The sequence below is a fragment of the Palaemon carinicauda genome, chromosome 10 (genome assembly GCF_036898095.1).
Source record: "Palaemon carinicauda isolate YSFRI2023 chromosome 10, ASM3689809v2, whole genome shotgun sequence".
Taxonomy (NCBI): Eukaryota; Metazoa; Arthropoda; class Malacostraca; order Decapoda; family Palaemonidae; genus Palaemon; species Palaemon carinicauda.
In genome coordinates this window covers 120,672,806-120,687,805 of record NC_090734.1, presented here as the reverse complement: position 1 = coordinate 120,687,805, position 15,000 = coordinate 120,672,806, and the positions used below count along the sequence as shown (strand labels likewise).

At 33.9% G+C, this 15,000-nt stretch overlaps 1 protein-coding gene across 1 annotated transcript in view; it reads left to right on the top strand.

The window, feature by feature from the left end:
- LOC137648222 (probable ATP-dependent RNA helicase ddx17) overlaps positions 1-15,000 on the top strand; it is a 453,496-nt gene that overhangs the window by 428,657 nt on the left and 9,839 nt on the right. The window contains exon 6 of the mRNA XM_068381145.1: positions 2,529-2,673. Coding sequence (XP_068237246.1) covers positions 2,529-2,673 — 145 coding nt within the window. The remainder of the gene's footprint in view (positions 1-2,528; positions 2,674-15,000) is intronic.

The window sequence follows — 15,000 nt, the reverse complement described above, 5'->3', positions numbered from 1 at the left end:
GCTCACATTGTAATTCAGAATGATTTTCATCAACTCGCGAAAATATAATTGTCTTACGTTTTCTATTCAAATTCCGTGAATTCCGTTGTTGGTTTTAACCAGACTTAAGTGGTTTCATTCAGCAGAGAATATTATTAGTAACATAAGACCAGTTCGGTTATGGTGAAATGTGGTATTCAAGATCCGTATATATATTATAAACGACCTAAAACCGATATCGAACTGTAATGAATATAAGAACTCACTACTTCAGTTTGCATGGCATGCAAATTTAATAGTACGTAATGTCCCGCAATAGTGCCTGAAATATCTTTTATTTTCTAATATTTGGGTTTTGGAAAAATATCGTGATGTTTATGTCTATTATTTAGCCTGTATGCTTTTAAGAATAAAAGATAATGCTACTGAGTAAGATGGATTTCAGTCATAGGGAATCAATGTAATCATTGGTATTTTCTTCATATGCAAATTGACAGATTCCTTAGGTAATGCAAGGCAAACCAGAACTCTTTTATCAAGACATACATAGATATATAATCGATCACATATCTTTGACAGTGATAACCACGTTTCAAGTGGTATTATGGGAATATGGAATCAAATGCAAATATTTATAGTCGATAGATTATTAATGAAATTTATATTTAGAGAAGGAACACACCGGTGACTTCATTATGAGTATTAATTTATTGTATTGTGAAATGAAATTATCTTTCACTCGTTCTAATTTCACGAGATTTTGTCTCTTTGACACAATGGATTTCAGTACTCTATTTAGCTTGATCTCCGTTTAAAGTATCTTTCAATGTGCTCGTATTAAATGTTATGTTTGTTAAATGGATACGAGTTTTCTTTTTTGTGCTCTATGTTGTGTATTATTTTGGATGTAGTCAGGGGTTTCAAAATTCAACACAAGAGTAAGTGGCTCTTGATATATCTTTCACATCGATTCAAATTTTTAGGCAATATATATACATATATATATATATATATATATATATATATATATATATATATATATATATATATAGTGCATGTGTGACCATGCATTTGCATATCGACAACATCTACCAAATACATTTTACGACACAACAACAATAGCAACGTTGTGAGATTCAAGTTTAAAACTTCCTTTGTGGACATAGTGAACCATGGGTTGCGTTTGCCGTAGACTTATATTTACGTGTTATTGACCGGCAGCAGGATGGAATGAAGATGGCGATCGATTATCATGTTGATAAGCTTCTGTGGTAATCCGCTTTGCCATTAAACTTGGGATCCTTTCATCCTTATAAAATCAATATGATGATAGGTTTTGTTTTTACATTAGAATTACCAACATTTCTAGACAAACAGAACAGAGAAGCTCGACTTATTTTTGTATGATGTGCTGGAAGCGTATTTACTTATTTACTTATCCTTAGAATTATTTAGTAGTATAATATGAAATTGGTTTTGCAATGAATAGTGCATTAGAAGTCGCAATGTTTTATTAAAGCTTCTTCTCAGCTTAATCTTTCATTATGTTTTAAACAGAACATGTACGATTATGTTATGGGTTAATTAGGATGTGAATTTTCGCTTAATGTTTATTTCTATCTTCGTAAAGTTGAAATTAATATTAATTGTAGTGAATTAAATTAGAAATACTCTTTCAGTGTGACATGAGTTATGAAGGAGAGTTGGGTTTTTTGGGAAAATGGTTTACTTGTTCTCTGGGAATTTTGTGCCTTGCAAGGTTTAATGTAACCTGTGACAATGGATGTATTAAACTTCATCAATGATATTTCATGCAGGATTTTCAAACTTATTGATAGCTATATGGTTTCATGGCTTATAAATTTTATATGTATCTTCTTAGCTTAGATTTAAGCCCTTTTGACAGTATTAGTAATGTATATGAAACTCAAAACCTCACATCACATGGTAGACTTGTATGTAACAGATTCAATTCCCTTATTTAGGTAAACACATCTGTATGTCTTATAGTAAAATTTAACATTTTGAAATACATATTGTTAGTCTGCAAAATAGCGTAGAATCTTGCGCATATTTCACCCCTGGTGTGTCATATCATGTATTCTCTTGCTTGAGGGTACACTCGAGCACGCTATTCTATCTGATTTCTCTTCCTCTTGTTTTGTTAAAGTTCTTGTACTTTATATAGGAAATATTTATTTAGATGTTATTGTTCTTGAAATATTTAATATTTCCTTGTTTCCTTTCCTCACTGGGCTATTTTCCACTGTTGGGCCCCTGGGGTTATGGTATCCTGCCTTTCCAACTAGGGTGTTAGCTTAGAAAGTAATAATAATAATAATAATGGTAATAATAATAATAATAATAATAATAATAATAATAATAATAATACCCTAACGTGCCTAAACCGTTAACACCAAAACAAGAAACCCGGCTAGAAAAAAAAAAACACTATAGACCCTCTCCCCGTATAACAATTTTATAGCTTGTCCTTTGAAGCTTCCCTGAATGACTATTAACGAGTCCCTTTTTTATTCTCTCTCCCGCAGAGTACTTGATGACTGGCAGTAGCCCACGCTACGGTAGCGGCACGGCGCCCAAGTCTCCCGGGGCGCCTGGAACCGTTCATTACGGAGGGCCATCGCCAACACCCGACTATCTGCCCGTCAACAATTCACAGCCAAGGTACACATGGTTGGTGTTCGAAGTACAAAATGTACACGCTTTACTTTTGTTGTAATTTAACTATTAGATTTAAGAGACCTAATACTTTTTTATTTTTTCGTGTGATTGTCTTTGCGAAAATACATAATCCCTAAATTTCGACCATTTTGTTTGAGGAGTGTATGCATTATAGGCGTATGTTTTGTTGGGTTTTATTTGCAAGTTGTGTTTCCCAGTAACGTGGAAGATAGTCATTTATTTCATTTTCATTTGTGTTTATGGATTTCGTAATTTAATTTTCTTTTGATGTGAGTGTATGGATTTAATCATTTAACTTTTGTGTACGGTGTTTTCCATGTCTGGATGTAATTATTTTATTTTATTTTATGTTTTTATTTGGTAATTTAGTTTTCTTTTTAAGTGTTTGAGTGTGTAAGGATTTCCTCGGGTAACTATTTTCCTGTTTGCACCCTTGGATATAGTTTGGTACTTGTTTTATAATTATCTTATTTTTTATTTTTATCATTTGGATGCTGTTTCAGAATACAAGGATTTAGTTTGAGTATAATAATTTAGTTTTAATCAAACTAGGAAAACGAAAAGTATAGGTTAAATTCAATCCTTGAAGGGATGAACTGTGGCAAAATTTCGGGATATATTCCTTACTTTCACTCTTCAATAGTTTTGTATTGGAGTATTTGCCATAAACATTGTGTATCGAATTTCCTGGTTTAATATTTTACACATCTGCAAATTGATTTTTTTGGGATTTAATGAAAATTCCCTCTCATTTCCGTGCTATCGTAACTAAAAGAGAAAAAAAGCAAAGGTTACCTGGAGAAAAGAGGATTTTTTAAACTGTACTATGTGATCTTGAATTTACGCATACAAATTTTTTCATTTTCCAATAAGTTAAGTCATTGCTCCATTGATCTGTAACCTCGCCGAATAAATATTGCTGTTTCAATGTTCTTTCCGTATGCTTTCGTTGAAGTGAAACATATTAGACTTTAGTTATTGGAATATCTGAAAATGCCTTTCAACTGAAACAATACTGTATTGCAAAAATCGTTCTTAATCAAATCATAACTATTTCCTTTGCTTTCCGGTGAAATTTATTTTTATTAGGAATATGATTTTGGAGTTAAGAAATATAATTTTCAATGTAATTTACGTTTGTGTATGGTGTTTGCTTAGTTTAAAATGATTAGGGAATTTAGCAAATGTGATTCTGTTTGGTGTGATAAGACTTTGTGTGATAGAAATTGTTGATCAAATCAGTTATTATTAGAGAGGAAAAGCAGTAAAATGTGAAGACAAAGGAATTGCAAGTACATCGTAAGTAAGATAGTGAAGTGCGAGGCAAATAAGATTTCCTAAATAACCGTGTATATGTCGCTCTGGTTTAACAAGGAATAAAAGATGAAAAATGTTTGAATGAGAATTATGATAAAAAGAAACCCTGCAATGAAAATGTTTCATAGAAGAAGTCATGAGATGTCTGAAGGGAATGCTGACAAAACTTCCTTTGGGATTATGTAGTGTCGTTGAATAGCTGATAAGAATGGGGATGGTATAAAAACACAATGTCTATAAGTTGTATAATTTGAGAATGTATGTGTATATATATATATATATATATATATATATATATATATATATATATATATATATATATATATATATGTGTGTGTATACATATATGTTTGTATATATATATATATATATATATATATATATATATATATATAAATGTATATATATGTGTATATATATACACACACATATATATATATATATATATATATATATATATATATATACATACACACACACACACATATATATATATATATATATATATATATATATATATATATATATATATATAGAGGCAACTGTAATAAGTATGAAAGCTGCATGCTGATGAGAAGTGTTTAAGGAAAAGCAACAAGAAAAAACTATCAATTACAAGGAGAAGAGAGAAATAAAACTTTAGATAGCCAAAAAAAAGGTCTTTATGTATTATATAAAAGTAATGGCAATCTTGCGTTACGGAAGAGAAATGGCAGTGTGATTATGATTATTCTTCGCTATCAGCTCGCAAGCCATATATATTCTTCACAGTAATTTATCTTTAACTTAGCCTGTGATGAATTTCAAAAGTGAGGGTTTGCAACCCAATCCGAATGGCCTCCCCAGCCCAGGGCCGTGTCATGTCCAAATAACATAACTACAGAGAGCTGCAATTTTATTGATTGTTTTGTCCGATATCTTTTCGCACAAATGATCAGCTTTTATTTTTCATTTGATACTTTAATGGCACTTGACTCATTTTCATCTGTATCTGAACAACAGAATATATATTTTATTCATTATAGAAACATATGGCATGTCGGTAAAAATTGAAAACTGCTTTCCATACGAAGAAATTTTTTTGTTATGGAAAGATTGAGCCGTATAATAGGTGTTCATAGGGAACACAGGAAATTTGTGGGTGGTAGCCTATCCTACAAGTAAATTTGACCAAACAATAATAACTATTATTAGTTATTATTTTGATATGACATTATCTTTAAGTATCTATATTATTCGTCATTTATTGTTTGAAATTGGTGTTTATTTTCAAAAGTTATATGATTTAGATTTTTTTCATTTTCATATTTAGCAAAATGATTTTCATTAAATTTATGCAGTGAATGCCTCCAATGTAGATTTACAAAAGTGGTTAAGTCTTATTTATGTATATGAACAAAAACTTAGGAAAAAAGAAAAGCTGTTTTCCGAAAAAAAAGCCAAATGTTCCGAACGCGAAAAACGAAATTGGCTCCAGAAATCAGCCCACCCAGATGTAGTAACTGGAATCTGCACCTCAGTTTTTTTCTTCTTCTTTAAATCAGTGGCGACGACCGCATGGCTCGGCAACCCTTTTGCTGGAAGTGCCGAAAGACTATAATACTTTTTCGAGCTCTTCTGAATGGGTAACGAGCTCTAGCTAATCAGCAGGAACTGAAAGAAGGGAGGGAGGGAGGGAGGGAGGAAAGAGAAGGGGGAAATTACGCACGGTATCAGCTCCAGGCATCTGTCGGATTTGCACCCCCTCCCCCGTTACTTCGAATTCCTCCCCCTTTCACCCCCCTCCCCCCTACAGGAAATTCGGATTCTTCCCAGGATCCCCCTCTTTCACCATTCCCTCTTCCTCTTCATTTTCTCTCATTCCCTATTCTCCCCGTTTCCAACTCTGCAATCGGAACTTCACATTCTCTAGTAGTGTTTCTCACCTTCCCCTCTCCACCAGGTACCTTTGGAACCCACCCACCCCCCTCTTCCAACCCCCCATTCCTCAGTATCCCCTCTCCTACCTTTCCCGTGCATAGCCCTTCCTAATTCACACGCCCTCTCCTCCTACCGCAACTACAATCCCTCGCTAACACCCACCATCCCCTCATGCCCTTGGGCATTTTTAGAGCTAATGATGAGATTCCCTAGATGTGGTGGAGGAGTAGGGAGTAATAATGGGGTGTAAGGAGCAGGGAAAGGGGGAAAGAAGGGATATAAGTTTCAATTTTGAGGTCCTCCGTTGCTTGAAGGCTTTTAATTTTGTTGGGAGGGAGGGAGTTGTTAGGGACAATACATAGAGTATCTTTTTGTGTTGGGAGAGAAGGCTATTAAATACGTTTGTGAAAGGTTGGAAAAGTGTGCTAAAAGTTTTAATGTGGCTTTGTGATTGGAAGGTAAAACTACGTGTAGGGGAAAAATCTTTTCTAAGGCACAATCCTCTGTCTAATGAATGTAATTACGAAGGGTTCTTTTCTCTCGCGGGAAAAAATAGTAAAGTAGAAAATAAATTTCTTAGTTCTCTGAATTGTAGGTAACTATTTTATTTTTCATTTGAATATCTTTTTTTTCCCCCAAAAGATTTTAATACTTATGAAAGTGATAAACGTCACAACGATGCGTTCTTTTCTTCAAAAAGGAATAGAATAATTTTTTGTTTGGTGTTTCATGTTCTTTTGGAAGCTATTGTTTTCGTTCTTTTGTCTTTTCGCAGTAATGTTCATAACGACATTAATTAGCCTAATCACGAGTATTTCATTTTCTAGTAGCAAGGAAACCTTATTAGCGTTCTTATGGGAGAGGCTTTTCTTATTTTGCGTTGTTATATTTCTTATTTCTTTCTGGAAGATATTTATGTATTCTTTAATTTCGTGTCAGTTTGTTTAAACGTAAAACAAATGAAAAGAAATTGCTTCGTTTGCTTTGTTACATCCGCCAACGAAGTTGGGAGGAGGATAGGTTTCCTCCCCTGTTTGTTTGTGAACAGCTTCCTGGCCACAATTTTACTCATAGAGTAGTGAAACTTTCAGGGATTAATTATTATGTTGAGACGTGGAAGTGATGCACTTTTGAAAGTCTTAGGTCAAAGGTCAAGGTCAAGGTCGAGCAAAAGGTCAACCGAAGTTTGCACATGGTTGTCACACAGACTTCAATTACGCCTACGGTCTAAATTAATTATCGGAAAGGCAACCGGGTTTCGAGTAATAAGCTGTCGTGGTGGAGGCCTGCACTCTCAGTGATTTTTCAGTGTTTTTTTTTTTTTTTTTTTTTTTTTTTTTTTTTTACATGGTTTTCACATCAGTTTATGAATTTTTAATTTCAATCATAATATATTTAAATGTATATTTTTTAAAAAATCGAATCCAAGACTAATATGCGTTTCAATAAATCTAACTATGGTTGAATATAGCTTGATATGCTGTAATTTACTCTGAGACTAATTTTAGGTACAAAATATATAAAGTATACAAAATGCATCCAACGGACAAAATTTATCCCGTATTCTAAGTTCGTACCATGGACATAGTGTCCCTAATAATTTACCAAGTGCATCCTATTAACAAAACAGACTCAAAGGAGAAAAATACACCTGGCGAGTTGAGTACATTTTGTCCAATGGGTACGTTTGTCCGTTTGGGAAATTTTTCAACTAGGTTATTTTTTCCTGTGTTCATGTCATGTGGGTAAATTGTGTTCATTTTTTTTTCTTCAATTACACTTACCCTATACATTTTATGTAAATTAGGGTTGGTTTTAAACCACGACTAGATTTATAAAAGTTGCAAGTGGTATAGTGAGGAAAATGTTTTTCAATAGTAGTTGCATTGGTAGGTTTGTCATTTTTATTTCTGGCCAAGAGCCTTTAATATTACTGGAGTTCTAACTTCTACTGATTCACACGAATCAGTAGACTTCGACTCTGTCTCCTATGTATAAAACGGTATATGCTATTTGTTTTTGGTAGTTATCCGTTTTACATTTTCTGTTTAGTTTGACATGAACCTTATTGGTAGCGTTATTATTATATTCTTGTCTTTTAGCCAATGATAGATAAATAAGATATTTTTTTTTTTTTAAATTAGCATAAAAATTGTGTTGAATCTTTGGATATATTTTATGGTACAAAATATATAGAAATGCAGATGGACCCCAGGTACAATGTGCTTTATATCTTGAGGCTTCCTACTGCTTACTTCTCGGTAAAGATATGAAGAAATGGAGCAGGATATATGGTAGGTAATAGTCAAGACCAGATGTGGGAAGATGGGCGGCGAAAGAATTTGAACATGAATAGAAATTAATTGGACAAACCGATCCGGCTTTTATTGAACCTCTTAAGGGCATTTCTTATAAGGGGAATCTTGATGTTTTGAAAGAAACTCCCACTTGAAGATGTATCTGGAATAAACCATAGGTAGTAGGTTGGCCAGGGCACCAGCCACCCGTTGAGATACTACCGCTAGAGAGTTATGGGGTCTTTTGACTGGCCGGACAATACTACATTGGATCCTTCTCTCTAATTACGGTTACCTTTCTCTTTGCCTACACATACACCGAATAGTCTGGCCTATTCTTTACTGATTCTCCTCTGTCCTCATACACCTGACAACACTGAGATTACCAAACAATTCTTCTTCACCAAAGGGGTTAACTACTGCACTTTAATTGTTCAGTGGCTACCCTCCTCTTGGTATGTGTAGAAGACTCTTTAGCTATGGTAAGCAGCGCTTCCAGGAGAAGGACACTCCAAAATCAAACCATTGTTCTCTAGTCTTTGGTAGTGCCATAGCCTCTGTACCATGGTCTTACACTACCTTGGGTTAGAGTTCTCTTGCTTGAGGGTGCACTTGGGCACACTATTCTATCTAATTTCTCTTCCTCTTGTTTTGTTAAAGTTTTTATAGTTTGTATAGGAGATACTTTTTTTTAATGTTCTTAAAATATGTATTTTTTCCTTGTTTCTTTCCTCACTTGGCTATTTTCCCTGTTGGAGCCCCTGGGCTTATAGCATTCTGCTTTTCCAACTAGGGTTGTAGCTTAGCAATTAATAATAATAATAATAATAATAATAATAATAATAATAGGAATGTTTATTTTCATTCCATTCGTTTACGTAACAAGCAAATAAGTGCAACACACACATGTATAACCGATTTTGTGCCCTTCAACATAATCCTGCCATGTAATATCACACATGGAACAATGACATTTACCTGCCGCTGTCAACATGTGTACTTATTGAAAGGCGCATTTGACACACATGAGGAAATCATGGCAGCTCATTGCTAGATGTTGTCCTGCCGTAAAATCCGAAATGTCAATGTGGTTATATTATTATTACTATTATTATTATTATTATTATTATTATTATTATTATTATTATTATTACCAAACACCAACATTATTATTATTATTATTATTATTATTATTATTATTATTATTATTATTATTTATGCCTTTAAATTTTATATACATGCGTTTTATTTTATTTACATAAAACTGGGATTGGAAAAGTAGCTACATATTACCATATTTATCCACCGATATCGTGTTGAGGTATTCTTTAAACCCGGAAATTAAACTTAGTAAAGGTGCTGTAAATGCGAAAATGAATTCACCTTAAATGCAGAGCTCTTATTGAAAAGGATGTAGACCTAAGCGAAAGACCCGCAACTTAATATAAAAAAGAAATTGGAGTCATGGAATACTAAAGCCGGTAGAGAGTTCCTAAGCTTAACAAAGAAGGAATTATGTAACCATAGTCAGAGAGATTATAAATGATAAGTTTTTTTTTAAATAAGAAATGTGTCCTTTCTTATGCTTTTTTTTTTTATATCCTTCGCCCTTCATAACACTTGGCGGGGGATTGAACAAAGCACTCTCGTTGGTCTGGTGGTTCTTTGAAAAACAATAAGGATGAATTATGATGAGCTGTTTAATCGTCCGTTCGAAGTTTATGAATATCTGTGATGGTTATTGTCACTCCCCTTTCCGCGACTTCCCTTCCACTCCCCCCCCCCCCCCCACCCCTCTCCTCTCCCGCACCGCTTTCATTGCTTTATTTTTCATGTGTTAGCCTCGGGTTTGGAGGAAGTTCTGACGTTAGTGAATTTATATGATGCTTAGGGACACCGGTTCTATTGGTACATTTACTTAATGGAATATTACAGTTTTTATTGCCTAGGGATTTCATGGCCAGCCATCAATATATAGATAAACGCTTCATCTTATTTTGATCTTTCTCTCTGGTTACGGTTTACCTTCCCTTGGCCTACACATACACCGAATAGTCGGGTCTATTCTTTACACATTCTCTGTCCTAATACACCTGACAACAGTTAGTTTACCAAACAATTATTCTTCACCCAAGGGGTTAACTACTACATTGTAATTGTTCAGTGTCTACTTTCCTCTTGGTAAGGGTAGAAGAGACTCTTTACCTATGGTAAGCAGCTCTTTTAGAAGGACACTCCAAAATCAAACCATTGTTCTCTAGTCGTGGGTAGTGCCATAATCTCTGCACCATGGTATTCCACTGTCTTGGGTTAGAGTTCTCTTGCTTGAGGGTACACTCGGGCACATTATTCTATCTAATTTCTCTTCCTCTTGTTTTGTTAAATTTTTTATAGTTTATGTTTATATAGGAAATATTTATTTTAATGTTACTGTTCTAAAAAAAAAATTTATTTTTCTTTGTTTCCTTTCCTCACCGGGCAGTTTTCCTTGTTGGAGCTCCTGCGCATATGAATTTAGCATCCTTCTTTTCCAACTAGGGTTGTAGCTTAGCAAGTAATAATAATAATAATAATAATAATAATAATGATAATAATAATTACGTTAATTATATCGATGATCTTTTGGAGAAAATCCTTCCAGGAATGGAGGTCTTTAGTAAGGAACTTTTGAAAACAAGTCTTGAGGTTTCATTGTTCATTGCATTTTGGTTATAAGTAAGAAGATATTTGTAATATCTTACTTTTTCCCCTTTCCACTGATTAAAGAAAAAACAATTAATATACCCAAATTACAATGTCCGGCCTGTCATTAACTTCCAAAAAGATCAAAAAGAAATATCGTATAAACTTTTAAAAAGGTCAGGGTAGCATTTTGTGGCTGACTTATCAAAGGTTAATTCTAGTTTTAGTCTGAGATTTTTTAAAAGGTTAAAAACGTTTCTCAATGTTTATCTAGACTTTGAAACATTATTTTTATTCTCGACTTTCGGAAAAGACTTTTTAAAAAACTAAAGAATAGTTTAGAAACAATTTAAATATCGTCGAAATCACTACTTTTAAACGAATAGGCATCCTTATTTTAGGACTTATATAATACAATATTTTCTTATATTTAAATACTATATAAGCCTTTTCCACTCCTTGGCGGAAAACTAACCCATCTGTATATATCGACGCTGAAGTATGAAAGTGAAACTTTCTAAGGTCACTTTTAGCTGGCCTGACTTGAAAACTCGATTATGCTTTTGTGATCAGAATTTAATCTGTGCCTGCCTATTTATGCCAGGCGTAAACTTTTCACATTTTCTACATCTAGAAAACTGATGTATCATTTTAAAGTAATTCTATCACAAAGCTTATTTAAGAAGAAACTGTCCCCTTTATCGGAGATTATTAAAAAATAATGAAAATAAGAGGGTGGGGATCACTTAAAAATTATTTTCTGTTAAACTTCTAAGTCAGAAATAAAACTACTTAATACAGCATTATTTATTGTAAATTAAAATATGTTCGAACCATAGACAGGGTAAGACAAAAAAAAAAAAAAAAAAAAAAAAAAAAAGAGTTTCAAAGCTTTACGAAAGTATGCGTAGAAAACAATCTTTAACAATGTATTTCTTTTTAAGGTCAATAGAGTTACAGTTTTTTAAATATATAGTGAACTTGTTTTAGGTTGCGGTAGAGGTTTAAAGTTTACAGGTTAGGACGCAGTAGGGATCTAGAATTTTTATTTTTTTTTCTATTGAAATGTGTTAAGAAAATGAAGAACGGGGGATCAAGTGAGAATCAGATTTTGGAAGTACCTATCTTTGACAAACTTGAATTGCTTAGGTGCTGTAATTGATGACCAAGGAATTAACGCATTTTAGTCCTAGAATAATGCCCCCTGCATCATTTACCATACTTTCAAACCATTGAATACCAGCAAAGTGCCCAAAATGATAAATATGTTTGGCCACCGATTGAGTTCAATGTTATATTTTGCTCCGCTATATGAAAACAGAAAACCCGGAAGTATAGAATGCTTGGAATTGGATTGTGAATATTTTAGGGATTTATAACCTGCCTGGTAGAAAACGTCATTTGCGCTTGTTTATTTATCGAATTAGTGTTTGCTTCCTGTCAAATGCGAGACCAGATTATCGAAAGCCATTAGAATTGTTTAATTGCTTCGTAAATAATTCGTTTGAAATAGATCTCATGAAGCATACGAACTGTAATTTCATAATAAGAATATTGGTGTAATGTTCATGGCAGCATATATAAGTATTCTGTGTGTTTTTCTGTGTTTAAGAGGGAATCAAGGCGCAAAAGAGTCCGATAGACGAGATGAAGTGGAATCAAAAGCGGCTTATCTTCGTGATTATACAAATTCCATTTTATTTTCTCTAACTTTCGTTTTGAAATGAGAACCTTTCCTTAAACGTCTCATTAATCACCAAGGGTCTACTGTCCGGGGGCTCCTCTCCCATTATAAATGAAGTTTAATCACCAACTATCTTAGAACTATCTCCCAAACTATTCACGGACTCCTAGAGATAATGTCAGAGAGAGAGAGAGAGGGGGGGGGCGCGGGGATGGAGAGAGAGAGAGAGAGAGAGAGAGAGAGAGAGAGAGAGAGAGAGAGAGAGAGATGGTGGTCGGGGTATAGAAAGGGTAGAGGTGTGTGTGTGTGTGTCAGAGGAAGAGAGAGGGGGGATGGTCGGGGATAGAAAAGGTAGAGAGAGAGAGAGAGAGAGAGAGAGAGAGAGAGAGAGAGAGAGAGAGAGAGAGAGAGAGAGAGAGAGAGAAATGGTGATGAGAGAATAGAAAGGGTAAAAGAGAAGGGGATGGAGGAGTGAGTGAGAGAGAATACTGAGAAAAGTTCTTGGCAATGCCAATATCAACATTCTGCTTTCCCATTGCAAACTGCCTCAATCATTTATAATTCAATCGCTCATTGCGTTCATTGAGTATTATACATTTTCTCCTATTCAGGGGACCCTCGATCGATCGACATGCCGTTGTATATTGAGGGTTTTCATTATTTGTGCAGGATCAGTAATGGTATTGAATTTCACGCTGTCTAATTATTCAAGAATAAACGGGATTTAGGAAATTTGGTCAAAAAATGGGATTGATTATGTTAGAGCTTAAACATGAATTAATCTTGCTTCGGTTTTTGGAACCATATTTTATTATGAATTTGGGGCGCAATGGTTTTGTTAAGAATGGGTTTTTTATCTGGTGGTCTAATGTTTTTTTTTAAGTATGTTTATTTTATCTGAAATTGCTTTTGATGCCTTGATAGAGGTTTGTTTTAATGTCGAATTAACTTTGCTCTTTATTATAGAGTTGTTCCAGTTAGGGTGCGCTTTATGTCCTGAATTGATTAAACTTCTTTAGGGAGAGTTGTTCGCATTACTTCTCCATTTGGTTTTTAATTGGTAGCATTTAATATAGGGAAATTTGTGCATTTTTAAGATCCTTTGCTTAGGGACTATTTTATAATTTGCTTCCTAAGTACTTTGGTATTGTATATTGTAATAGCGATTATCAGCCGTATTTTCCTATTTTATAGTGTACTGCCATGCCTTTAGTTTTACTTGTTTTAAATGACATTATAACATATTTGTCTCAGAATAGTTATGTTTATTACATATATTTTATTCTGCTTAGTTCTTTCTAACATGAACTGATTGTGCTTTTCAGTTTAACATTCATGTGCATCAAAAATGTTTTTGAAACTGAATAACGTATATACTGTACCTATGTTTATTATTGTTATGTTTTAAAGAAGGAAAGGAAAGTGGTAGCAGAAGATCCAACTTTGAGTCTTTGAAAGGTTTTGTGTTGGAAAAGATTGGAAATATTTTTGTCAGAATAAACTCGAAAACTTCCTAGATGTAGTGAAAGTAATAGTTTGTTCTTTTCATTGTTGTCTATTTAAGAATTTTGTAGAACAATTCAGTATGAGAATGTTTATATCAAGTATTGTATTCTTTAGGTGCTTCATATGTATAGTATATTTTTAATAACTACAGTATTATAATTAATATGTACAGTAACTGAATTACTTTACTTGTATTTTTACAATGATGATGAAAATCTCCAATAGATTTTGTAGATTTGAGAACAAAGCCCTCAAAAGAATATTGGGAGTTGAATGGCAGGACAGATTTAAAAATGAAACTATAAGAGAGGTTACTCCAGTGCCGTATGTGGATGAGATCATGATGAGGGGTAGATGGAAATGTTTTGGGCAAGCTCTTCGCACTCTCCAAAAGAGATTAGTTTACCAAACTTTCACCTCGGCTCCACAAGGCACTAGAAGAGTTGGAAGACGGAGGATTACATGGCTGAGGACTATGAAGCGCGAAGTAGGAGATGATGAATGGAGTATTGAATTAAAAGCTCAAGATAAAGTCGACTGGTGAAATCTAACCGAGGCCCTTTCTGTCAATAGGCGTCGTAGGAGATGATTATGATGTTGATAAAGCATTGTCTGTAATTGTTGTTTTCATTGGTATTGCCGTGTCGTGTTACATATTGCAAAGGGAAAGGTGACTTGTTCCTGAAAGCTTTTTTAAAAAATGTCGAATGCATTTTTACGTAAAGATCTTATTTGTAAAATGGTTGCATTGAATTCATTTAATGAATAGTTTCTCTCTCCATCTATAAACACCATGTCCTTGGGCTGGTATTTATCTCCTTTGATATCCTACATAATTACTCTCTCTCTCTCTCTCTCTCTCTCTCTCTCTCTCTCTCTCTCTCTCTCTCTCTCTCTCTCTCTCTCTCATTT